The sequence below is a fragment of the Schistocerca serialis genome, chromosome 3, assembly GCF_023864345.2.
Source record: "Schistocerca serialis cubense isolate TAMUIC-IGC-003099 chromosome 3, iqSchSeri2.2, whole genome shotgun sequence".
In the NCBI taxonomy this organism is placed as follows: Eukaryota; Metazoa; Arthropoda; class Insecta; order Orthoptera; family Acrididae; genus Schistocerca; species Schistocerca serialis.
Genome location: NC_064640.1, coordinates 199,748,233 through 199,773,540, shown reverse-complemented (window position 1 = coordinate 199,773,540; position 25,308 = coordinate 199,748,233). Strand labels below are relative to the sequence as shown.

General features: G+C 42.4%; 1 protein-coding gene across 1 annotated transcript in view; it reads left to right on the top strand.

Moving 5' to 3' along the window:
* LOC126470744 (mucin-5AC-like) overlaps positions 1-25,308 on the top strand; it is a 293,641-nt gene that overhangs the window by 99,363 nt on the left and 168,970 nt on the right. Inside the window, exons 4-6 of the mRNA XM_050098750.1 lie at positions 18,550-19,830; positions 21,137-21,308; positions 22,664-22,852. Of these exons, the coding sequence (XP_049954707.1) occupies positions 18,550-19,830; positions 21,137-21,308; positions 22,664-22,852 (1,642 nt within the window). The remainder of the gene's footprint in view (positions 1-18,549; positions 19,831-21,136; positions 21,309-22,663; positions 22,853-25,308) is intronic.

The window sequence follows — 25,308 nt, the reverse complement described above, 5'->3', positions numbered from 1 at the left end:
GTCGCAGGTTCGAATCCTGCCTCGGGCATGGATGTTTGTGATGTCCTTAGGTTAGTTAGGTTTAACTAGTTCTAAGTTCTAGGGGACTAATGACCTCAGCAGTTGAGTCCCGTAGTGCCCAGAGCCATTTGAACCATTTGAACCTGTAAAATAATAAGATATAACTCAGAGGATAGTAACCAACAATAACGAACATAGTGGAACCAACATATTACATAATTCTTCCCTGCCTTGTACACTTCTTTCAAGAGGCCTACTTTCTGCTAAGGTTATTTCTGAAATCAGTGAAAGTATTTTAAATCTGTATTGCGACTCCAAAGAAATGCACATTTTTGTCACTAAATGTGTTTCGTTTTGTTGAAACAAATTATCAGTGGTCAATGAAACACACATACCATTTGGCTTGCTTCATTACAAAAGACGTTCATGGTATTACTTATATTTTTGCTCACATCAGAAAACGCTGTATGCTTGCAAGACCCCCCCCCCCCCTTTTTTTTTTTTCCCTCATTTGCGCTATGGTGTCTGGTACCATAGCTGCAAAGACAGATTTTCAAATTACGTCTTAGCTTATCCTTGAGATGCTAAAACTTGTTTGGAAAATAGGGACATATCAGGGAATTCCGCTTAGGGAAACTTGTGGCAATCCTGTATTAGCGTGTCTTTGTCCGGAGGTCCGTGTAGTTGTCTATCATATCTGCAACAAAGTTGAAAGATATAAGGAAAAGCATAAAGAAAATGTCATGTGCTTTTGTTTACCTTGAATAGAAGTTCGTCCAAAAAGCGAATATTGCTGCTTACTGGTCATGACCTTCAAGAGTTCTGGTTCTTTGACATGTAATTGTTGCAGTTAAACCATCATTCCATACTGCTTCCGGAGGAGTCGCACAACGGCTTGTGGGTTCACCGACATCACAAACACAAACTTCTTGCTAAACTCCACATGCAGTACTTTGCGTTCTGACATTACAGGCCACAGTGAGGATGGGCATGTGACAAACAACCCGAACATGCGAGTGCTTAGAAGCTGTACGTTGAGAGGGCCGTACCTGTGTAGTATCTGTATAATGGCCCAAATGTTCACTTGAGATAAGATTGCTGGGGTTGATATTTACCTCTTGTGTTTTTTTGTCAAGAAAATACGAGGTCTAGTTGATGAAGTTCCTTTGTAAGACATTTGACACTGCGCTGGGATCTTTCAGTAATAATAGACATCACCATCCAATGCGATCCCTGAGAGACTACATTATTCACGACATTGAGAAAGCCTCAAATGAAACATTGTCGTGACCATGTACACTTGTAATTTTGTTTGAAATCTCCTATAATTTTATCAATATCATTTATTGTGACAGATTAAACAATTCCTTCAGAATGTTATAGTCAGATGACAGATTGTTTTCCCTATTACTATTATTTAGTTGGTGCGTTAGTAGAGACGTAGATGCTTTTTCATAGTAATAATTACGAGGGGTAGTCATAAATAAAGTTATAGACAGGTACTTGTCTGCAGTCGTAGTACATGGAGAAATTCCCACACCACAAAATTGCACAAACTGCTGATGGACTGTACCTGTTTGTTTGGGCACTGTAGTGTGGGAGTTTCATTGTGTACCTGGCCTGCAGATGTGTACCCACAAAAGATTAACTATTAAACTCTTTTAGGTGGTAATTAAAACTTTTGATTTCCTCTTGTATCAAGTTACTAGCATTCCATAGAATCTGTGGGGCATTTTGAGTAATGCTCTCAAATGGTAAGCTCTCCAGGTAACTTGTCCAGTTTTTGTTGTGTTTTGGTTTAAAGAACCAGAAGCAGAACATATCTTTTTCAGTTCTGTTCGCATATGCTCGGTGCATATTTTTGTGACCGCTGCTGTGAGTGGGAATCTTTGCTTGTTGCTCAGATTACGAGGAAGCTTAGAAAGCATACATCTTTAACTTTCAGTGAGTATGTGGCAGATGAAGTGAGTGTGTTTTCTTATTTATTTTATTTTATTTTGTTTTGTTTTATCTTTGCAGTTGAAAGATTATCCCAGTGGCCTTTTGTTACTGATCTATTGACACAAGTGTTACATGGTACACATGTGAGAAAGAAAGGAGATGGAGGAGAGGAAATTATTACAGAGAACAATGTTTTATATGCAGCTGACATGTTTTTCTTCCCCTCCCCTCTCTCAGACTGCATGAGATTTTCCCCCTGCTAGTACTTTCCTATCTTCAGGTGCTCTTTACAACCCCCTCCATTAGTTTTCACATGACCCTTGTCATGGCCTCTCGAGCTGATTGTGTCCAAAGATCTTCCATTTGAAGAACTTTGTATTTTATCTTCTTTTTTGTGAGAATTGTAGGTTTGCTCATTTAATCGAAGTGTAATGTGAGGCTTGTGAATAATTTGTGGAAATATATAGTATTTTGAATTTGACCGGTCATGCAGTTTGCACTCGAATACGTAATTATTCTGATATTCTCTCTTTTATGCTCAATATTTTGTGCAGATATGGCTTGGAATTGCCACTATCAGTGAAACCTATGTCATCTCAAAGACATACAAGACTTGCTGTTGTGCAGTGAAGAAGACCCTCTCTGTGTCTGAGGATTTGAGGGAGGAGAGTGACATCGATCCACAAGATGAGGTGGAAGAAAGTAAAGGCAATTCTGTATCGGCACGAGATGTTTAGGGGACTGATAAAGATCAAGAAAGTGACAACAAAACAAGAAACTTTCATTTCGGAAAATTTAATATGGCTGTGTTGACGAATGAGCCAGCTGGCTAAAGACATTGCATGGGCTCTCAAAGCATCAGCACTTGCCTTCATGGAGGTGTGAGAAATGCTAAGAATGCTCAAACTGCAGTTGAATGTTGGAATAATTTATTCACTGATGACATACTTGATATGATTGTCAGATACAAGAACCGCTACATGGACACTATTGAAGATGATTTATACAGAGGGAGGGACATTAGTTCAACATGTCATTGATGTAAGGCCTTCTATTGGCTCATTGTACCTAGCAGGGCGGCACAGTGTGTCAAAAGTCTGGATGAATTTTGGGGTATTGAAGGCAACAGCATGGAAAAATTCATCCTCGTGAAGAATCTCAAATGGTTTAAGACCCTGATATGTTTCCTTTGTTTCGAAGACCTAACAACCAAAGCTCAAAGGAAAGAATTTGACTCCTTTGCTCCGATTTGTAATGTGTTCGGAAAGGTTTGTGGAAAATTGTTAGAGGACCTATTGTATCAAGGATTAACAGTAAATGTGTTTTTCAGTAGCATGTATCCTAAAAAACAAACAAATATGAAATAAAACTTGTTGTTTTAATTGACACTTAGAGGATTCACACAGTCAACATACACAGGGAACGTGTAAGCCTACCACACTTGGACCCAATCCCAATACCACTTCTGCTAACTGTTTTTCTGATTTGGAGCTCAACGGTTACGTGAGACCAAAGTTTCTGTTGTATGTTATATAGCCATCAGGAAACAAAATGAAAGATAATTGCTGTCACATTTAATTGCTATAAAAGGGGAAAGAGAATACTGCATGAAAACAAAAATTTAATTTGTGTATCTTCAATTCATAATTATGATGCCATTGATTCCAAATATGGAAGGAGAAAGTTCAACAAAAGGTGACGTTGATACTACAGATCACGTGTTACAACATGAACTGAAACACCAAGAGCTGCCTAATGATCTTTTTCACAATGTTGAATGTGATGGTATCAATCCCCAGGTTATTCATCTTGGAAGGCAACTGTATAAACTGCATAGAAGAGTGTATATAAAAATGTTGGCTCATTAACTGGTTCTTGGAGAGTTATGCTAAAGAAGATTGGAAAGGGTTGGAATACCCTGTATCCTGCAAAGCTGGTTGAAAATATTTCTCCTCATTGAAGAACAAGAGAAATCGCCAACTCTCTCCCATCCCAAAGGATGTAGATGCAACACCTGCATGACAGAAACAAGTCTCAGAAGGATGTCAAACAATGAATGTAGAAAATTTCGCAATGTGATGTGCATGTTCCATGCAAATATGGTCTGCCAGATTTGCTTCTCTGTGCACTAATCCAGTTTTCTCTTACTGCTAAGTTAGTGCTAAAGATACCAGTAGCTTATAAGTACCCTAAAACTGAAATTTTTTGCGTAATTTTCCTGATTAATAAAAGGCATGTATTGAAACTACAACTGTTTGGTAGCGACTTAAAAATTTCGGTCCTTTCTGTTTTATTGCATTTGCTATTTATTTATTTTTACCCAGTTTCGTATGTTCTCTTTCTACGCAACCCCATGAAAGTCACTGATTACATTTAGGGCACTTAAATTGTGAATCTTAAAAATAGATGATTCTGTCATTGCCTATCAAGCTTATTGTGCCCAAATTAGAGAGTCCCCAAGTTACGCGTGACAAAGGGTTCGCAGGTCTGTTTTAAATGTTACATATTGTCATTGGGAGTAGAAGTGGGGTTTTTGCAGGCAGTCTATTTCACACACTATTTGTTTCACTCATAAATGAATACTTTCTTATATTGTTTCTTTGAGCACTAGCTCTAATTTTGTTCTTGATTCAGATTTCCAATGTATTTTGGCAGTTTAATTTTTTTAATAGTTCTTTCCTTATTTTTTTTTGTATTTAGCATTTGTAAAGAACATTTAGTGAGAATTTTCTCCTTCTTTGATATAACGTTTCACAGCCTGCTTCCCTTCAGGGAGCTCACATCTCCTTCGTGAGCACGTGTATGATGAGGATGAAGCCCCAAGCTATTTCAGCCCTTACTGTGCTATAGTATTTCATCTCTATCATTCTTTCTCTGACTGTCTTTCTCGTTTTGGCAGCCTTTGATGTCCCCTAGTTTCTGCTTTCCTTTCTAGCAATATTCATTCATTTACTGTATATCATCTTTTTGATGTAGTAATTTTTGGGTCTCTTCTTAGAGTGACCATTTTCCAGATTTTTCTCTTTAACATGGATCGACTGGCGAAGAATACTTGTAATAGTGCCTACTGCATGCAATGTTAATGATCGCATGTGCACAGTATGTGTATAGACTCTTATAAGTAGTTCAAAGTCAATGTGGTAGTCAACTTGACTGATGGGGTCATTATGTACACTTTTGGTTGAGCCCCCTGACATCTAGTGCTCTGTGGTAATCTTCCATTGTGTCAGGACTGTGCTTGCCTCGAGAGGGCTTCTAGAGGGATCTGTATATTGGTCCGCACAGATGTCATCAGCGAGTGGCTTCTGCTGCATTCCACGTTGGAAGCAGTTGTGGTGCTGATGCAACTGAGATAGGTGATCATCAATTGAAACTTTTTTTTTTTTTTTTTTTTTTAAGTCCAGGTGGGCAACCTACATTGAGTTGACCACATTACACCTTAATCCAACCACTTCCTCCCCCTCCCCTTTTTTACTGCTTGGGAACTTCAGTGCACCCACACAACACTACCACCACCCCAATGACGATATTTGTGACAATGGCCACTTTCCAATTATCCTGTCGCTTTCTTGTTGCCGCCAGATGGAAAGACTACCACATTGGGTGCTTTGAAGAGCCAACTGCAAGTTGTATGCCTTTGCTGTTATCTTCTCACCCCAACTCTGTCAGATTGCATCGACCCTCCCAGGGGGCTCACCACTCTGGCAGGTTTGTGCTTGACTGCCATGGGACCCCAGGCGTTGCAGCATTTTTCCCTTCCGTGGTGCATGTCTATCCTCTTCCTATTCTTTTTCCCCTCCCTTGGGGACCACGCTTGGGGATTTATTGGGAATGTTCTGCTTTCTGTCGCTGATGTACGAACAGTCTCACCTTTATTTTTGGCTCCCTTTTACTTTCTTTGTTTCCCGTCTCCACTCTTTCCTCCGTTTCGGCGTTTGAGGATCTCCTTTTTTCTTCTTCCTCCCTGTGCACTCCTGAAGGCCGGCCCACACGTCTAGCGTGTAACAGGTGACTGGATAACGTGTAATTCCCAGCCCTGTGTCAACAGGTAGGGTTCACACATACCCCCTGGTACAGACCAGGCCCATGGAGGGGTGATTGCCTGAGCTGCAACCTTCGCAAATGCCAATTGGTCCCTCTGTCAGATGTTCAGGAGGTGTGACCTGAGATGTGAACAGTCACCTAAGGTGGGTGTGCCCCCTTGTGAAGGGAGCCCCCAGTTAGACGGATAGAGACGCTGGCAATTGTGGGGAATTTTCTCGCAATGAGTCACTCATCTTCCCAATCGAAGTCTACAAAATGTAAACGTAATGAGGTTATTGACTCGAAGACCCTTCCTACTGCACCACGGTTCCTTGTGGTCTCTCGTACTGAAGACAGTCAGTCCTCCGCTACAGGCAATCTGTTTATTATTCAGAAAGATGTTGATGCAGGTCCTGGCATTGTGAAATCCTGCTGTTGTTTACGGAATGGCACTTTGCTTTTGGAGATGGCTTCTGATTCCCAAACGCAACACCTGCTTGCTGCCTGGCTTCTGCACAGCTACCTGTTCGTGTTGAGGCCCACAGAACTTTGAGTTCTTCCCATGGTGTAATTTACACCAGGCTGCTTGACGGTCTAACTGAGGCCGAAATACAATTTTACCTCTCCGATCAGGATTTCATTGCCATCTATCATGTGATGAAAAAGGTAGATTCCTCCTTAGCGCTCACCCACACTCTTTTCCTCACCTTTGATAGGATGGTGCTGGTGTCCAAGCTCAAAGCAGGGTATGAAATTATTACAGTCCGGCCGTACATTCTGAACCCAATGTGTTGCTACCAATGTCATCGTTTTTTAACCACACTAGAACATCTTGTCGACACCCTGCCAAATGCGCAACCTGTGGCAGGGATGCACACGAGTGCAATTGTCCACCTCCTCCTCCCCGCTATATCAACTGCAATGGCAGCCATGCCGCCTTCTCTCGGGATTGTCCCGTGTATCTAGCTAGCTGAGTGGGCTGTCAAAGAGGTTCGGGTAAAGGAAAAAGTGCCACACCCAGTAGCTCGCAAGTTACTGGCTAGTCGCAAACCCTGTGTTCTCCCGTCTGGTACATATAGTTCTGTTCTTGTTACCCCTCGCTCCATGAAGGCCATGGCCATGCAGACATGCGCCCTCAAATTCGGCTCGGAGGTTGTGAAATCGCCCAGTGTCAAGGTAGCATCGCCATCCCCCTGTCCCACTGTGCAACAAACTGTCAAACTCTTGCCTAAAGGGGCAAAGCCATGACTACACAACCAATAGGCAGGAAATGACAGGAGGAGTACTCCCGTGAAGACCTCCTCTGTCCCTCCAGCCTTCCTCTGTCCCTCCAGCCAAACAACACCCGAGTGATCCTCTAACCAGAAAGGCTCAAAGAAGTCCGCTAAAGGCAAACGGTCTTCTCCTCCGCCAACTGTTCTTCTCCTCCGCCAACTGTTCTTCTTCGATCCTGTTCGGCAGTGTTGCCGTGTGCTACCTTAGCCCGCCCGGCCTCTGTCACGCCGGTGCACATCGCCAATCATTTTTCAGTGTTGGACTCCACGGACTGACCTCACAAGCAAGCCTATGCTTCTGTGGACCCCATGGAGCTGGATCTTCCTGCTCCTGTACCCTGTAGTAGTAGCAACTCTACACTAGCTGTCACTCGGTGGTTGCCGAGTTGACACCCCTCCATCTCTTCCTTCTCATGACTGTCCTCCAATGGAACGTTCGCGGCGTTTGGTCGCCCAAAGAGGATTTACGGCTGCTTTTATCATCACAGCATCCCCTTCTACTCTGCCTTCAGGAAATGAAATTGCGCCCTCATGGCCGCTTTGAGCTTTCACATTACTTACTGATTCATTTTGACCTTTCCCATGAGATTGGATTTCCGTCTCATAGCAGTGTAATGCTAGTTGTACGGGATGACCTTCATACCCAACCAATCTACCTGACTACCCATCTTCAAGCTGTTGCAGTTCACCTTTCCCTTCCCCGCCTGACTTTCTCCCTCTGTACCATTTATGTACCTGCATCCTTCGATGTCACCAGGGCAGACTTCCTTCAGCTTTTTGGGCAGCTACCTCCGCCGTTTTTGCTACTCGGTGACTTTAATGCGCATCATCTCCTCTGGGGTTCCCCCAGGACCTGTCAGAGAGGTGCTGTCTTGGCTGACCTTCGCAACCAACTCAACCTCTTCTGCCTTAACACTGGATCATCCGCTTCCCTTTCCGACTCCTCACACACCTATTCCAATTTGGACCTATCCTTTTGCACTGCCCAGCTTGCCCATTGTCTTGAGTGGTCTGTTCTTTCTGACATCTATTCCAGCAACCATTTCCTGTGTGCTCTCCGTTCACTGACTCCTACTGCATCCACATGTACGTCCAAATGGCAGCTTACTGACTGGCAGCTTTACTCCTCCCTGGCAACCTTCCACCCTTTACTCTGTCGCATGAGCCAACCTCCGACACCTCTCTAGGACCAAGATCCATTCCCCAATTTCTGGCCTGACAGTAGCAGAAGATGTTATTGTGGACCCTATTGCTATCTCCAACACTTGGGCCACCATTTTTTGGAAGTTTCGAGCTCTTCGCAGTATCACCCTGCCTTCCTCCATCGGAAATGAGCGAAGGAGGCTTGGGTGATACCCTTCTCTTCTCCAAATCGTGAGTGGTACAATGCTGTCTTCACTATGAGGGAGCTCGATCATGCTCTCAATTCATCCTGGTCCTCTGCCCCAGGGCTGGATGCCATCCACATTCAGATGTTGCAGCACCTTTCTCTTGCGAACAAGCACCTTCTGCTTAACACATACAACCGCATCTGGGCAGAGGGCACATTTCCTGGATGCTGGCATGATGCCATCATACCCATACCTTAGCCTGGCAAGGACAAAAACCTTTCTTCTGGCTACTGCCCCATCTCTCTCACCAGCTGCATTTACAAGGTGGTGGAATGTATGATTCATGCCCGGCTGGTTTAGTGGCTTGAGTCTCGACATCTACTAACGATTGCACTATGTGGATTTCAAGCACAGCGTTCTGCAGTTGACCATCTCATTACTTTGTCCACACATGCCATGAATGGTTTTCTGCGGAAATCCCAGTCTGTGGCCATGTTCTTCGATTTGGAGAAGGCCTACGACACCTGATAGAGAACTGGTACCCTCCGTACTCTTTACACATGGGCCTTCTGTGGGCACCTGCCCTGTTTTCTTCGGGCATTTTTACAAGATCAAGTTTTCAAGGTGCATGTGGGTTCTGCCTTGTCAGATACCTTTATCCAGGAAAATGTTGTGCTTCAGGGTTCTGTCCTCAGCGTCGTCCTCTTTGCTATCGCCATTAACCCTATAATGACCTGTCCCCCACCGGGCATCTCAGGCTCTCTTTTTGTAGACAATTTTGCCATCAATTTCAGTTCTCCACAGACCTGTCTCACTGAGTGGCGTCTTCAGCGCTGCCTTGATCGTCTTTACTCCTGGAGCATTGACAATGGCTTTCGCTTTTCCCATGACAAAACTGTCTGTATGAATTTCGGGTGGTGCAAATGGTTTCACCCAACATCTCTACATCTTGGGACTGTAGCCCTTCCGTTCATTGAAACTACGCAATTTCTGGGACTCATGCTCGATAGGAAACACTCTTTGTCCTCCCATGTGTCTTCCCTGGCAGCCCGCTGTATGCGGTTCCCCAATCTCATGTGTGTCCTCAATGGTACTTCCTGGGGTGCCTATTTGAACCACCCTCCTCCGTTTGTACCAGTCCGTTGTCCATTCTAAACTCGACTGTGGGTGCTTTGTTTATCCATCTGCACATCCATACCTCTTACGCCATCTCCACACTATCCTCCATCATGGCATCCATTTGGCCACAGGCGACTTTTACACTATCACGGTTGAGAGTCTGTATACTGAACTTCCACTGTCCTACTGCCGTGACTTTCTCCTCAGCTTCGCGATAGTACCTTTCTCTTCACTGATGGCTCTCGGACTGACCATGGGGTCGGGCTGTGCCTTCGTCATTGGCACCCGTGTCTTTCGATATCGGCTTTCCAATTGTGTCCTCTGCTCAGACTCACTCAGTGCCCACCAAAGTCTGTGTGTGCTGTACACTGCTCATCCTTAGTGCGGCGGGTCCAGGAAAACTGTCACTTGCTCACTCTTCCTGGGGTCAGTGTCATATTTCTGTGGGTCCCTGGTCATGTTGGTCTGCCAGGAAATGAGGCTGCTGACGCAGCTGCCAAGGCTGCAGTCCTCGTACAACAGCCTACGAGTACCTCTGATGATCTCTGCTGCGTTGCCGTCTGTCAGGAGTGGTGGTCCTTTGGCATTGCCAATGGTCGTCCCTTCACGGGAATAAGCTTCGGCTCATTAAGCCTCTCCCAGCGCCTTGGACGACCTTCTCTCTGCCCTCCTGCTGGCTACGTATTGGGCACTGCCTTTTTAGCCATCGTCATTTGCTAAGTGGCATTACCGAACCACTTTGATTGCATTGTGTCCAAATTTTACCTGTCTACCACATCCTGCTGGTATGCCCATTTCTTAACAATTTAAGTTCCAGCTGGGGTTTGCCGTCTGATTTATCAACCGTTTTAGCGAATGATGCGCGGGCTGTCTACCGCGTTTTACTTTTTATCCGCCGAGGCAATATGGCGAAGGCCATTTAATTTTTAGCTTTGGACCTCCATTTCTGCGTGGTGTTTCCCCCCCCACGTGCCTGTTTTTAGCTGTCTCCTATTCTGTCCATTGGGACTGATGTATAATCGTTTAACTCCTCTCTATAGTTTTGACTTGGGCCCATATGACCCCAGTTGTTTTTGCGCCCTAAAACAAAACAAAACAGGTTGCATCAACGAGGTTGTGAAACGCATCTTTGAAGTGATCACCAACACTACTGGAACTGCTATTCTTTTTTGTCCATCGCCAACTGGTGGGATGGTAGACCAAAGCTATTGCTATAGCTGTTCGGGATTGCTGAAGAACATTTCAAGTGACATCCTTCGCAGACTACCCTTATTACTTTTAGGGACTTGATGTTAAGGCTTGCTGTCTTAATTAAATTCAGTAAGGAGGAATGCTGGGAGAACTATGTCTTATCCCTGGTAATGTGTGCCTTTTCGTCCCTGGTGTGGGCCGAGCTCCATATTATTCTGGGCTGCCAAAGACACACAACAGTACTGGGTCGCTTCCTTCAGGATGATATCTGTACTGATGTGTCAGCTCTTGCTGAACGCAATGTGAGCCATTTTGTGAGAGTGCCAGTGTCCTCTTCTTACAAGGCTGCCTTCCAGATGTGTAAGCGGCGAATTGAAGACATCCCCCTCTCCTCTGCCCCTCGGTATGCCAAATTATATAATGTTTAAGTCATTTTTAAGTTGTCCACCTCGACTGTTTTTCACAAGTATTTAGTTTATTGTATCTTTTATGACAGACATATTTTGGCCTCACAGGCCATTTCCGAGTGTAGTAGGTGTTGATGGGTAGTTATCAAACGGTGGCTCTAGCCAATCTGAAAGCGAGTACATAATGTGCAAGTGTCAGAATTAAAACCAGAAACTTACTGTGTCCAATAATAGACATTTTTATAACTAATTCCACGTTATAGGACACTATATATGCTCACTTTCATTGTTTAACAACAACACAGTAAGCTTTCTGGTTTTAATTCTGATGCTAGCCCGTTATGTGCCCACTTTCAGATCAGCTATATCAGCTGTTTAACACTAACACTTTGAGACATACTGCACTTAAAAATGGTCTGTATGACCAGAATTGGTCATTTGTGCTACATAAAATAAATTGAATACTTGTGAGATACATCAGAGGTGGAAAATTTCAAAATGTCCTTTAACAAGTATACGATTATGATACCCACATGAAGAATATTATAATTATATAATTAACCATTCACTGACTGGGAATGGCTTCAGTCTCCTGCCTTGTCTCATGATATTATGTGGACACCATATCCTGGCAGTTTTAGGTAGAATGTGTTATGAACTGTTGTTGCATAAGATACTGGTGGAGGTTGGGCCTGAACTACCAATGCAAATTACAGCAAACCATTGCGCTGTAGCCACTATCAAATACTTTGTGTACTTCAATTTACTTTGCATTGCGGATTGCTTGTTTTCTTTTCTTATTTTGAAATGAGTGAAGAGACTAATCCTGGTGCATAAAGCAATTCAAATACGACTCTCGCGACAACAAAAGAAATCGGCGATGCCTATAACTGTTATGTCAGTTCTGCTTTCATGGAAGCACTAGGAATGCAGACTTTGGACGGCAGCCCTCCGAGAGGGAGGCTTGGCTTATTCCCCTGGACCGCGTCTTTCCCATCGGGCAACCTAATTCTCGCTTGTTCACGGTCGTGGCCGACTGGCACGATATACTGTCCACATAATACAGCCATGGACCGTGATTCCACTCACTGTCAGATGATACATAATCTGACTGTTACTTAATTACTCCTGCCTTCTTGAGCACAACTCTTGAGGTGTGTATTATGTTACTATAGCATGTACCAGGCGCTGGTGCAGCCCTGCTTGGACTTTTGTTGCCAGGTTTATGGCTAAGTGGCGCCACTGACTCTCAGAGACAGGAGGCAGGGCATCACCAATTGTAAATTGTTAATCTGTTTATTGCAGATTGATTTCAGCTACTGTGTAGCTATCTTCAGTGCAATTATCTTCAAGTTATGATGACTCATCTGAAATAAAATTGCACATGGTACCACATTTGCTGCCCCTTCTGCCCCCTGCCAAAAAAAAAGGTGTGTGTGTGTGTGTGTGTGTGTGTGTGTGTGTGTGTGTGTGTTAAACCCAGTCAACCATATGGCCATTGGTGTCTTCCGGACTAGTTCCACAGACAATTTCTGATGATACCAATCACCATTGAACAACATCCTGATCTTCCTTTTGCATACAGGGGGTATCGACCCTTATACATCTGCTCTCGAGTGGGGTTGTGTTTACTTGCACCCCCATCCTCCCCCTCTCCCGTTTCTGGCACCCGGACCATGAGTTAGGACCAATATACTTCAAAGACACTAAGTCTCAGTTGCCCCCTTGACCTTTCAGTGTCTGCTCTTTTCAGTTCTTTGCTAGTATTAGGGTGCTGCCGTCTTTTACATTGGCGGCCCTAAAGCCAAGTATAGAACGGGTTACGCTTTTATCTCTCTCACTGGTCGGTATGTCATTTTCAAATTTGGTTTCATAACTCCTTTTTTTAAGATTTATATAACACTTTCCGTGGGACCCTTTAAGAGTGGGACACCTGATATTACTTGTTGCAGTAATTATGTTGCCTGTCACTATGCAATTTTTAAGTGCCATGGAGATAACCTAGCGAGGTGGCACAATTGTTACCACACTGGACTTGCATTCAGGAGGACGATAGTTCAAACCTGCGTTCAACCATCCTGATTTAGGTTTTCTGTGATTTCCTTATCAATTCAGCAAAATGCCAGGATGGTTGTTTGAAAGGGCACAGCCCACTTCCTTCCCTAATCCGATGGGGCTGATGACCTCACTATTTGGCCCCTTCCCCCAAATCAACCAACCAACCGCCAGGGAGATAAATGGGTTAAATATTGAAAAATTTACAGTTGTGTCTGATTCCCTTAAATGACTTGAGGGTAACATTTTTATGCATTTCAGGATTACTGTCTGTCCCAGTAGTTAACTGGGTAGCAGGATTACCTCAGTTTATCATTTTTGTTTTTGTTCTGTTATTTTAACTGTTATTGTGAAATTCATCATTCTGCTACTAAGGTTCAGGTGACTCATTCTCTCTTAAATAATAGGAAGACAAGTACATCCCATGCCCCCATTGTTGCAGCCACGCTGTTAGACATCAGTCTTTCACAAAGTGAACACCACTTTATTCCTTGTAGCTATGACTGTCATATTTTGAACTGTTTGAGGTCTGCTGGCCATATACCTTTTAACTTGCATAGCTAAGAAATCACGGCACATTGTGAATGTTCAGTAACTGTTCAGTAATGCTCATGATTAAGGGTTAATATGCATATGCATGTGGGTGTGTATTATCCATGGGCATGTTTGCAGGTATCTGAAATTGAATCTGTGAATATTGACACTAACAATTATTTTCTTGTCAAAGAACAATGTCAATCAGATGATGGTGTTTTCGTTTGCAAGTGTTCAATGTAAACAGTTGCATGATATGACATCTCATATGTGTCATAAAGTTTGTTGAAGCCTTTGTCAGCTCATATTTTTAGAAAGTTTGCAAAACCCTTGTTCAGTGATAGTCTTATTCTGTCTTGACTTGTGGCTACAACTACTTTACTGGCCCTTATACACCTTGTATTACCAAAACTCAGTATTTGACAAGCTATCCATAGGCCGACAGAAGGAGAATGCTGATGCTTATGTAGATCACATGGAGCAGGAGCCACCTGCCTGTATGCCCTTTATCAGCGAGTTTCTGAAGGCTGCTACTCATCAGCCATCAAGGTGACACCCCTTCGTGTTTTTCCTCATCATGACTCTCCTCCAGTGGAACATTTGCGGTCTTCAGTTCAACAAAGAGGATTTATGGCTGCTCTTAGAATTGCAGCGTCCACTTGTTCTCTGCCTTCAGGAAACAAAATTGTGTCCTCACAACCGCTTTGAGCTCTCGCATTTCTTCCCGGTCTGTTTTGACCTTTCCCCCAGAGGTCGGCATTCCATCTCATGGTGGTGTCATGCTGCTCATACTGGATGACGTTGATAGTCAACCCATCTCTCTGACTACCTATCTTCAAGCTGTTGCAGTTTGCCTTTACGTTCCTCACCTGACTTTTTCCGTCTGTACCATTTATGTCCCTCCGTCATTCGATGTCACCTAGGCAAACTCCCTTCAGCTTGTTGGGCAGCTACCTCCCCCATTTCTGCTACTCAGTGACTTTAATGTGCATCATCCCCTTTGGGTCAGAATCTGTCCAAGTGGTGCCCTCTTGGCTGACATTCTTAATCAACTTAACCTCTTCTGCCCTAACACTGGAGCACCCACGTTCCTTTCCGACTCCTCGTACACCTATTTCCATTGGGACTTGTCTTTCTGATATGCCCAGCTTGCCCATCATATCGAATGGTCCCTTCTCTCTGATGCATACTTGAGTGACCATTCCCCATGTGCTATCCATTTACTGACTCCTACCACACCCAACTGGCAGCTTACTAAGGCTGACTGGAGGCTTTACTCCTCCCTGGCAACCTTTGATGAACAACATTTCCCCATTGTGATGACAAGGTAGAATATTTTACAAACATTATCCTTACCACCGCAGAATGTTCCATTCCTCGCACATCCTTTTTATCACACCGTATCCTGGTCCCTTGGGGAACTGAGGCATGCTGTGACGCAATTCGCTCGCGGAGACGTGTTCACTGCGTTTTTAACCATCATCCTACTATGGCAAACTTCATTCATTATAAAAAGTTGCGTGAACAGTTTTATCGCATCCTTCGGGACAGTGAAAAAACTAGCTGAATTTCATTCACCAGTACTTTTAACAGTTCCACTCCCTCTTCCGTCATGTGGGCGAACTTCTGATGGCACTCTGGGACCAAGATCCATTCCCCAATTTCCTGCCTGACAGTTGCAGGTGATGTCATCATGGAGCCTATTGCTATCTCTGACACCTTGGGCTGCCATTTTGCGGAGATTTCGAGCCACTCCCACCCTGCCTTCCCCCATCTGCAAAGAGCAGAGGAGGCTTGCGTGATATCCTTCTCTTCTCAGAATTGTGAGTGCTACAATGCTGCCTTTACTATGAGGAAGCTGGATTATGCTCTCACTTCATCCCCATCCTCCACCCCAGGGCAAGACATGGCTCCTTGAACGGCGTCTTCAGCAATGTCTCGATTATCTTTACTCTTAGAGCATAGACAAAGGCGTTAGTTTTTCCAGTGACAAAACCATTTGTATGAATTTCTGGCAGTGCAATTGGCTTCGTCCACGGTCTTTACATCTTGGGCCTGTTGCTCTTCCATTTGTTGAAACTACAAAATCCCTGGGGCACATACTCGATAGGAAACTTTCTTGGTCCTCTCATGTGTTTTACGTGGCAGCCCACTGTATGCGGTCCCTAACTGTCCTGTGTGTCCTCTGTGCTACTTCGTGGGGAGCAGAAGGACCACTCTCTTCTGTTTGTACTGATCCCTTGTCTGTTCGAAACTAGACTATGGGTGTTTTGTTTACGCATCTGCATGTCCGTCCCTCTTACGCCGTCTCAATACTACCCACCATCATGTCATCCATTTGACCACTGGCACCTTTTACACTAGCCTGGTTGAGAGTCTGTATGCAGAAACTCCAAAACTACCACTTTTCTACTGCTGTGACTTTCTCCTCAGCAGATATGTGTGCCGTTTGTCTGCCATGCATGGCCACCCATCCTATGCCCCCTTCTTTTATGACTTGTTGATCGGCATTATGGGGCAGGTCCCTCTTCTTTGTTACCTCCTGGAGTTCGCTTTCAGCACTTTCTCTGGCAGCTAAACTTCATGTTACCTGCAACTTTCCCAGTGGGTGTAAACCCTTCACCACCTTGGCTTTGTGTGGTGGGCCGTGTTCACCTTGGCCTTCATTCACTTCCTAGGGACACTACTCAAGCCTCATTCTATCCCCTTCAGTTCCACAACCTTCACATAGAACTTCGCAATAGTACCTTTGTATACAATGATGGCTCTTGGACTGACTGTGGTGTTGGGTGTGCCTTCATCATTGGTGCCAACGTTTTTCGGTATTGGCTTCTGGAACACTGCTCAGTATTTACAGCAGAGCTCTTTGTTCTGTATCAGGCCACTCAGTACATCCACAGTCACAGGCTTTTCAATTGCGTCATGTTCTCCGACTCTGTGTCCAAAGCCTGTGTGTGCTGTACACAGTCTATCCCTTAGTGCAGCGGCTCCAGGAAAGCTGTCATTTGCTCACTCTTGTTGAAGTCATTGTGATGTTTATGTGGGTTCCTGGTTATGTTGGTCTGGCAGGAAACGAGGGCACTGACACTGCTGCCAAGGCTGCAGTCCTTGCACCTCAGCCCGCTAGTTCTTACATTCCATCCGATGATCTCTGTGTTGATGTGTGTTAATAGATGATGTCACTTTGGCATCACCACTGGTCCTCCCTTCACGGGAACAAGCTCCGGGTCATTATGCCTCTCGCAGCGGCTTAGACAACCTCCTCTCGGCCCTCTCGCAATGAGTAGATCATTTTAATTAGATTGCGTATTGGGCACTGTCTTTTTAGCCATCGCCATTCATTAAGTGGTGCTCTGCCATCGCTTAATATTGTGCTCAACTTTTGACGGTCCACCATTTCCTGACGGAATGACCCTTTTTTAACCACTTAAGTTCTCGTATGTGTTTGTTTTCTGAGTTATCGGCTGTTTTAGGAAACAACGAGCGGGCTGTCGACCACATTTTACTTTTTATCCATTGTAGCTATATGACGAAGGTCATTTAATTTTTAGTTCTGGACCTCCGTTTCTCTATGGCGTATTTTATAGACCTTTCTCCATGTCCCCATTTTCAGCTGTCGTCTATTCCATTGATTGGGATTGAGGTGCAATCTTTTTCAACTCCTCTCTTTGTCTTCTTGTTCTACACTTTTGACATGGGTGCATATGATGGAGTTGTTTTTGCGCCCTAAAACAAAACAAGCTATGAAATATATTTGAGAATATATTCATTGTTAGCAGTTATTTCTGACATAAGAGTTGTAAACTTTCTGCTGTCTTGAGTTAATGCTTTATAGTGTTTGAATGACAAGATAGATCCTGGAAGTATATATTACACTATGCATACATTCTGTTTGACTGAAAGGTTATTAATACTATTTTCATTTTGGTATTTCAGTTGCTTCTTTCTTGTGTGCTCTTTGCTTTAGATAGCCTTTCTGAGCATATTGGCTAACAAGCAAGCACTGTCCATTTCATTTTCCAGAAAACATTTGTTACTTGAAAATGGAAACTTCTATATAGTTAAAACACAGTAGTGGACTGAATTATTTAAGGACTTCGAAGGAAGTTGTTTGATATTTATTTATCTTCTGTCATGAGTATGTAATACAATTACTGTTAAAATCACTTCATATAATGACTGGGAGAAATGCTGAAATCATTCCTCACTTTTTATGACAAATTGTAGATAAAAGTGTATTTGTGACTGACTAAAATTGCTTGCCTCAGTATTTACAAATAATTTGTATAGTTGAGTGGCTTTCATGGGAAGATGTAAAATAAATTTATATGTTGGTTTTTGGACACACTGGAGAATTTGTTTTTGTGTTAATACCTGTTTCTGACTATTTTTCAGCCATTTTTGAATTTACACTGTGTGTGCAGGTGATGTTTCATTTAATTTTATTTTGAATTGTTACCAGACAAATTAATGGGCAGGACTTTGTTACTTGCTTTTATTGTTTCTACTGCTATAGCAGATTATTTGAATGTTTGTTAGGATATTTTTTGTGCATTACTTCAACTTTTTCTGCTTCCATTGACATTTCACAACTTGTCGAAAATCCTAATATAGTGTAAAATACGGAAATTCAGAAGTTCATGTATTGAATTATTTCATTTCTTTTTCTTTTAGGGTGCTTCAGGTGCCAACAGTAACCTCTCTCGGTCAGTTGCTGCGCCAGTCCCCGTGTCGACGCAACATTTTGTCCTCACTCCAATTTCACATTCGCCACACGCACTTCCGGCAAATATTTCTGTTAGTTGCCCTACATCTCAGACTGTTGTCTCCACTTCACAGTCCCAAAGTTTTATTTGTACACCAGTTAAGAGTTCGAGCAGTTCTTCGGGAATTGCAGTTGTAGCTTCCAGCATAGCTTTTGGGCATTCAGAAGCTGTTATCAGTTCTTCCAATATATCCTTTAGTGACTCTTCCAACAACTTGTGCCTGGAAACTTCTGGTATTCAGATTGGGAGTTCCAGAATGCCATCTGGGCCATCCGGTGCCCCTGTTGGACCTCCAGCACTCGCTCAAGCGGTTTCTGCAAGTTCAAATGTTTCCGGATCCTCCAGCATAGCGACAGTACTTAATAATTCGAACATTCCTGTCGGATCTAGTGGTGTTTCCAATATACTTGTCGGTCCACCCGGTACAGTCTTTACTTCGGCAAATTTATCACTCTCACAAATGACTGTACCTCAAAGCACTACTGCGTCTCCGAGTTCACCGTTCTCCATTCCTACTAGGTCACCACACGCACCCCCTACTCCATCTCCGAGCCCACTTCCGAGGAGATCACCTGCACCTCAGCACCCTCCGTCACCTGCTCCTTCTCCATATCATGTGCAGCTGCAGTCTCCTCAAAACAGTGCTGCCACAGCGACAGCTGGTTTTGTCCTATCTGCAACTGCCCCGCAGGCAAATTTGGTGAAAGACATTATCACCAGTTTACCTCTACTACAGCCACCATCCTTGAAGACTGTACAGGGCTCTAACATTAATGCCCCACTGACAGCTGGCAACTACAGTGTAGGGAATTCTGTAAAAGAGGGTTTCAGGAGTGTGCACCAGCAAACTTCAACTGTCGTTTTACCCCAGAGACTGTCTGCGGCTACTGGCAACAGTTTGCAGTCTCCGCAAAATGCGAGTTCTCCACCGTCTGTCCAATCATTTGTCAATCTCCAGACACCGCAGCCTGTTCTGATATCCCAGTCTGCGAGCCTGCAGGCTTGCCCGGGCAGCCAGGTGTTGACCCACGGTGCCAAGAACAGCAGTCCTGTCGGTCCAGCTACTAGTGGCAGTGGGCCTCTTACACCAGCTGGGGCTCTCACTCCAGCACCATCTCCGTCTCCCCAGCATCGCACTGTGCACAGCCCTGTTATTCGATCAACAACACCAACTCCTGTTATACATCAGGTGAGTCGTGGCTTTGATTTGACAATTTTTTAAATAGTGGTGTATTTCTCTGTTTCACTTCCCCCGTACTTTTATGATGGCAGTACAGAAAAAGATCATATTATAAATAAATAAGATATGTTTCTACCAAATATTGTGTTGAAAGAATATGGAGCACTTATGAGAATGTAGATGTCAATATCCTTTGTTGGGATGTTGTTGACTGTTCCATATTAGGCTCTGAGCCATATCTATGTGTCGTATCACTTGGTTCCTCACTGTTCTTATTGACTGATCACCACGTGTATGTGATTGAGGAGTCACACTCTCTGAAAAAGGCAAAGATAATGAACATCTTCTTGTGGAAATCACTGTGTGTTTGACTCGCATCACAGGTCATGAAGACATCCATCTCACTAATAGAACAAGTATCTAAAGTAGTTATTCACTATCTTAAAAATGTTTACCTTCAATTAAAATAAATGTACATCACAAAGTGTTTGTTGATTATGTCATCTGCAATCAATAATTTCCTGTTTCTTCACTGGTGCATGTTCTCAGAGCTCCTATCAGTTACTTGCAAGGGAATGGATTGGGTTTTGTTGGGGAACACTATCCAATATGCAACCCCACAGCCACCTATCAGCCTCAGTTTATGTATTATCTTTCTTCTTCTTCTTCTTCTTCACATGCACTTCGTTTGCTGTCATTATGATAGTCATAAAGATTTCAAGTATATCCGTTCTGAGGCTTTGTTTGTGTGCCATAATAAATGAATGTGTTACTATGTTTTGCAAAATCAAGGGGAAATAGCATATCTTTAAAGAGTTTTTTTTTTTTTCCCCAAAGTGCAAAGGCAGATTTCCCTGTAAAGCACCTTTTTTAGTGTCTGTAATCTTCTGCATTTATTTTCCTATTTCTGTTTCTTTTCTCCATGTTAGTGTTTTTAACACAAGCAGCACAAGAGTTGTCATATAAGGTTCTAGCAACGGTTCGTGATTTCGTATGTTGTGTGAAAATAACTATTTCTGTTTTATTTTTTTAGCCTAGCGCTTACTCATTAGTTGTTTTTATGTATCCGGTGGCATAGCCTTTCAGGCCATCACTAATCCTTTATTTTGTGCAAAACTCGATAATAAACAGCTTTTACTACTGGATCTGCTGTTATGCCCAGCAATAATTCGGTGACATCTCATTTTCATGAAGTTTTGTTTACTTTTATTCTTGCATAAATTTGGAGAAAAAGTAATTGTAATAATATAATAGGATAGGAAATTTCTAACTCGAGCAAATAAAGTTCCACCATGTAGTTGTATCGCATTTACAGGCATTGCCAGCAGGCTTAGCAATACCTGGTGCACAACAGTTTCCCGCAGTGATGTCGCAGGGTGGTACAGCTGTTCTGCAGACTACCAATCATCAGCTAGTTCAGATCATTCATCAGTCTGCTGCTGTGCAAGGTGCAAGCTTTCCAGCACATACACAGATTATAACAACAGGTTTGTGTGTTTGTACCAGTATAAGAATTTTTCACAGTTAGAAGTGTGTTATGTGAATAAGATAACTGAATCACTTCATGGTAGTTTTATAGGGCTCTTATAACGTGTAACAATACACAAAAGCAGACTATTTTTGGAGAAGGACATGTTTAAGAACCACAAAGAGCTTCTGATGAAATAAATATTTATCAGCTGTAGTCAACCTGTCATCACTAGTATCGTAAACTTAGTTGCATCGCCCTGTATGGTATTGTTCTTACGTGTCATCTTGTATCACTGAAACTGCATTCAGTAACAAAGTGCTGTAATAAATTGACATTAAAATCTATTAATATAGTTGAATAATCATAGTTAATCTTATTAATGAATGTTTATTTCATCAGCAGATTTTGGTGTTCCTTTAAGTATAATGTTCTTAAATTATGTACGAGCTGTAGAAAATATATTGTGACTATTTCATACATGAAAGACTCAACATGAAATGCTTTATTTGTATTTTTTCAGCAGTTTGTGCCCCATCAAATTCATTCTTCTTTTGGGTATAATTTTTGGCACAGTATTTATGATACTGTACATTAAGTAAAACAATCATTACCTTTATATATCTCCCTCTGTTCTCGTCTCCTCTGAGTATGAGTGAAGTGCTGCAGTGCTTAACACACTGGAATCTAACATTTGGGGAGTGGGGGTGTGGTATTTTTTTAAATTCCCTATTAGGTCTCCTTGGTATAGGTGTTTGTGATTTCTTTTTGACAAATGACAAGGTGTTCCTTACGGTGAGACTATAGACAATTTTCATTCTCCAGGCCTCCTAACGAAAGCTGACTTCATTGTTGATGAGACCCTGGAATTGAATATTCCATTAACTCTTTGTTTTGTTACAATACATTAGTATGTACGTACACCGAAGAGCATAAAATGAAACGAAATACTGATAAATCAGTTTTTCTTAATGGGGCAGCATACATTAAGAATAGTTTCTAAATTATATTTGTATGCTGTAATATTTCTTTTCATGTCTTCTCTTAAAAAAACAAAACAAACAAAAACAAAAAAACCGGAGACTGAAATTTATATAAACAATTATTAAATATTTAAAATAACATGTAATGAAGTTCCACAGTGGAAATGTTAGTAAATGTGTACTGACACCATTGCATTGAATAATTGTTCAAGTTTGTGAATGCACTTGTCATCATAGTGTGTAGCTTGCTCTTGCCATGACTTTTCCTTATACTTTGATCTCTGATTTGATCATAACTTTGTGCTTTTTTGCTATTTTCTTTAAATTTCTTTTGCTGTTTCATAACCTAGACTTGTAATTTGGCTGCAGTTCATAAATCATTAATTTTTAGGTGGTGCTGCTGCCCCCGTTCACCTTCACTCGGCAGCGGCGGCTGCTGCAGCCAATGCAGGTGCAGCTGCTGCCGCTGCCAAAACCAAACAGCCACCACAAATTTTGCCTAAACCACCAGGAACTTCGAGTCTGACTGCAAGTTCGGGACATGTAAAAATTCCAAATGTAGCAACACCACCTCATCAAGGTTTGTATCTAACATTTGAAGTGTAAAAGAAAAGAAAGTGGCAGTATATATGAATATGAGGGTTTGTTGGTCAGTAATGGGCTGAGTTTTAGTTTCCACTATTGTAATGTTGTTAAAGCCCTGTGGGCATTGAAACATGTAAACCAGGAGACTCTTTACTAAGGTCCATGTGTGTTGAGGTAAAACATTAGAACAAATTATATACTGCCAACTGCGATTTGCTTTTCTAGTGTCGGTAATATTTTCTGATTGCGCATTCATTTCATTGGAATTGACACATGCCATTTTTACATTACAAAGAAGTGAAATAGAATGAACAGGAAGTTTGGCTAACAGAATTTTTGCCCGTGTGTGATGCAAGATAATTTTAAAATATTGTTTAACACTTTCAACACTGTCCTTGTCATACCTAAGACTTGGTTGTGAAATGATGTAATTTTGGGTTACTCTTTTATGACATTGTAAAGCAAATGAATTTATAGGTATATGATTCTTGCTTCATTTAAAAGGAGAAAGAATGTACCTTTCAGGAATATACATTTCAAACAGACCTTATAATGAGAACAAGAAACACACACAAGTCTCAAAAAAGAAATAAGGAAAATGTTTGACTTGCTCTCTCCGTTGAGTGCTGTAATTATGATTCTGTCAGCATGCAAAAAGTAGTATTGGAACATTCACAAGTGGATTCATGAAAAAGAATATATTATATGGTTCAGATGTAATTAATTTTAATATGGTAATCAGCGAAGCACTGTGGGACGCAAAGGCCAACATTGCAGTCATTCCACTGCCATGTACTCTCCTCCTTAATGTGATAACCTGTCTCCCTCTTCCCTCTGTCTAAACAGACTTTGCAGTAGTGCATTGTATTCACCTTGTTTGCAGTAGGTGGAACTTTCTGTGGAAAATAACATACAAGTGTCCTCTCAATTAGTGAGGAAGACATGGGTGCTATGTGCAAAGTAAATGTATTAAGGAGTGGAAAGACCCACTGTCATATAATAACAAAATTTGGAAAATGCTGAGGAAACAATGATTGTTGCACTCTTTCCAAAAAAGGTGGAAATGTCATCAGGCCAAAGTTTCAAATTCCTGTGTCTATAAAAGTTTGATGCGCAAAGCATGCAAATGTTTCCACTGTCACATCTTAGCTAAACATCTTGCTGAGAATCCAAGTCTTATATTTGGGGGGGAGTGGGTCAAAGGCTTCTATCTTGTCACTCGTTGACCAGTCTAGTGTGGCGATTGAAGATAGCAAAAGAAAGCCAAAGTTGTAAATTTATTTCACATTTGAAAATCATTCACATAGGAGGACCTTATAGATATAATATCATTTGACAGTCAGTCTCCCGTATGGAGGACATAGAAGTATGCATCCCTGTCATTTAGAAGGGTTGGAAACAAAGAAGTCACCAGGTCCGTATGGAATCCTAATTAAATTTTATGCAGAGTGCCCTTTGGGATTGGCCCCTTACTTAGCTCATCTTCATTGTGAATCTCTCACCTAGTGCAAAGTCCTAAGCAACTGGCAAAAGCATAGTTGACTCCTATTTATAAGAAGGGTAAAAGAACCAACTTGCAAAATTGCAGACCAGAATCCTTATCATTGGTTTACAGCAGAATTCTTGATAATACTCTAAATTTAAGTATAATATATTTCCTTGAGACATAAAAGCTTCTGTCCACAAATTGGCATCAATTTAGAAAGCATCTCTCCTGTAAAACTCGGCATGCCCTTGTCTCACACAATATCCTGTGAACTGTGGATGGAATGCAACAGGTAGATACTACATTCGTAGCTTTTCAGATAGCCCCACTGCAGATTGTTAATGAATGTTTAAGCATATGGAATAGTTTCTCAGATATGTGGATGGCTTGAAGACTTCTTGAGTAATAGAATCCAGAGATGAGGGTGTCAGCAGGACTGCTCTTGTTTTCTATAAATAATGTGATGGATAGAGCAAACAGCAACTTGCAACTGTTTGTTGATGACAATATAGTGCATGAGAAAGTGTCGATGTCCTCTTTGGGGCAGTTATTTGTTGGGTGCTGACATATGTCTCCGCCTGTATACCATCTCTCTTGGTTATCCCGTGGCTACTGACATCATAAATCATTGGAAATTTCGAAGAGAGGGTGCTATGTAGGGGATGGCTGTACAGTAGGTTACTGCCTGTGCTACTCTGGTAGGTAATTGGAAGGAAACTCGAGTACTTGATTGGTAGGCAGTAGCGAATTGGTAGGCTATTGTATGGGCTACTTTAGTGACTGATTGCTGGGTAAGTCTCATAGGTGATTGGTTGCCAACAGCAACTTGGTAGCTCAAACCCAGGGAGTATTGTTCGTCTACAGCAAAGCATTGAAGCCACACAGCAGTTCTCTCATGGCTACCATTTATGCTGCCAAACCCAGGTCAAGTGGTGCAGCTTATTGGTGAACACATGTGGTCCACT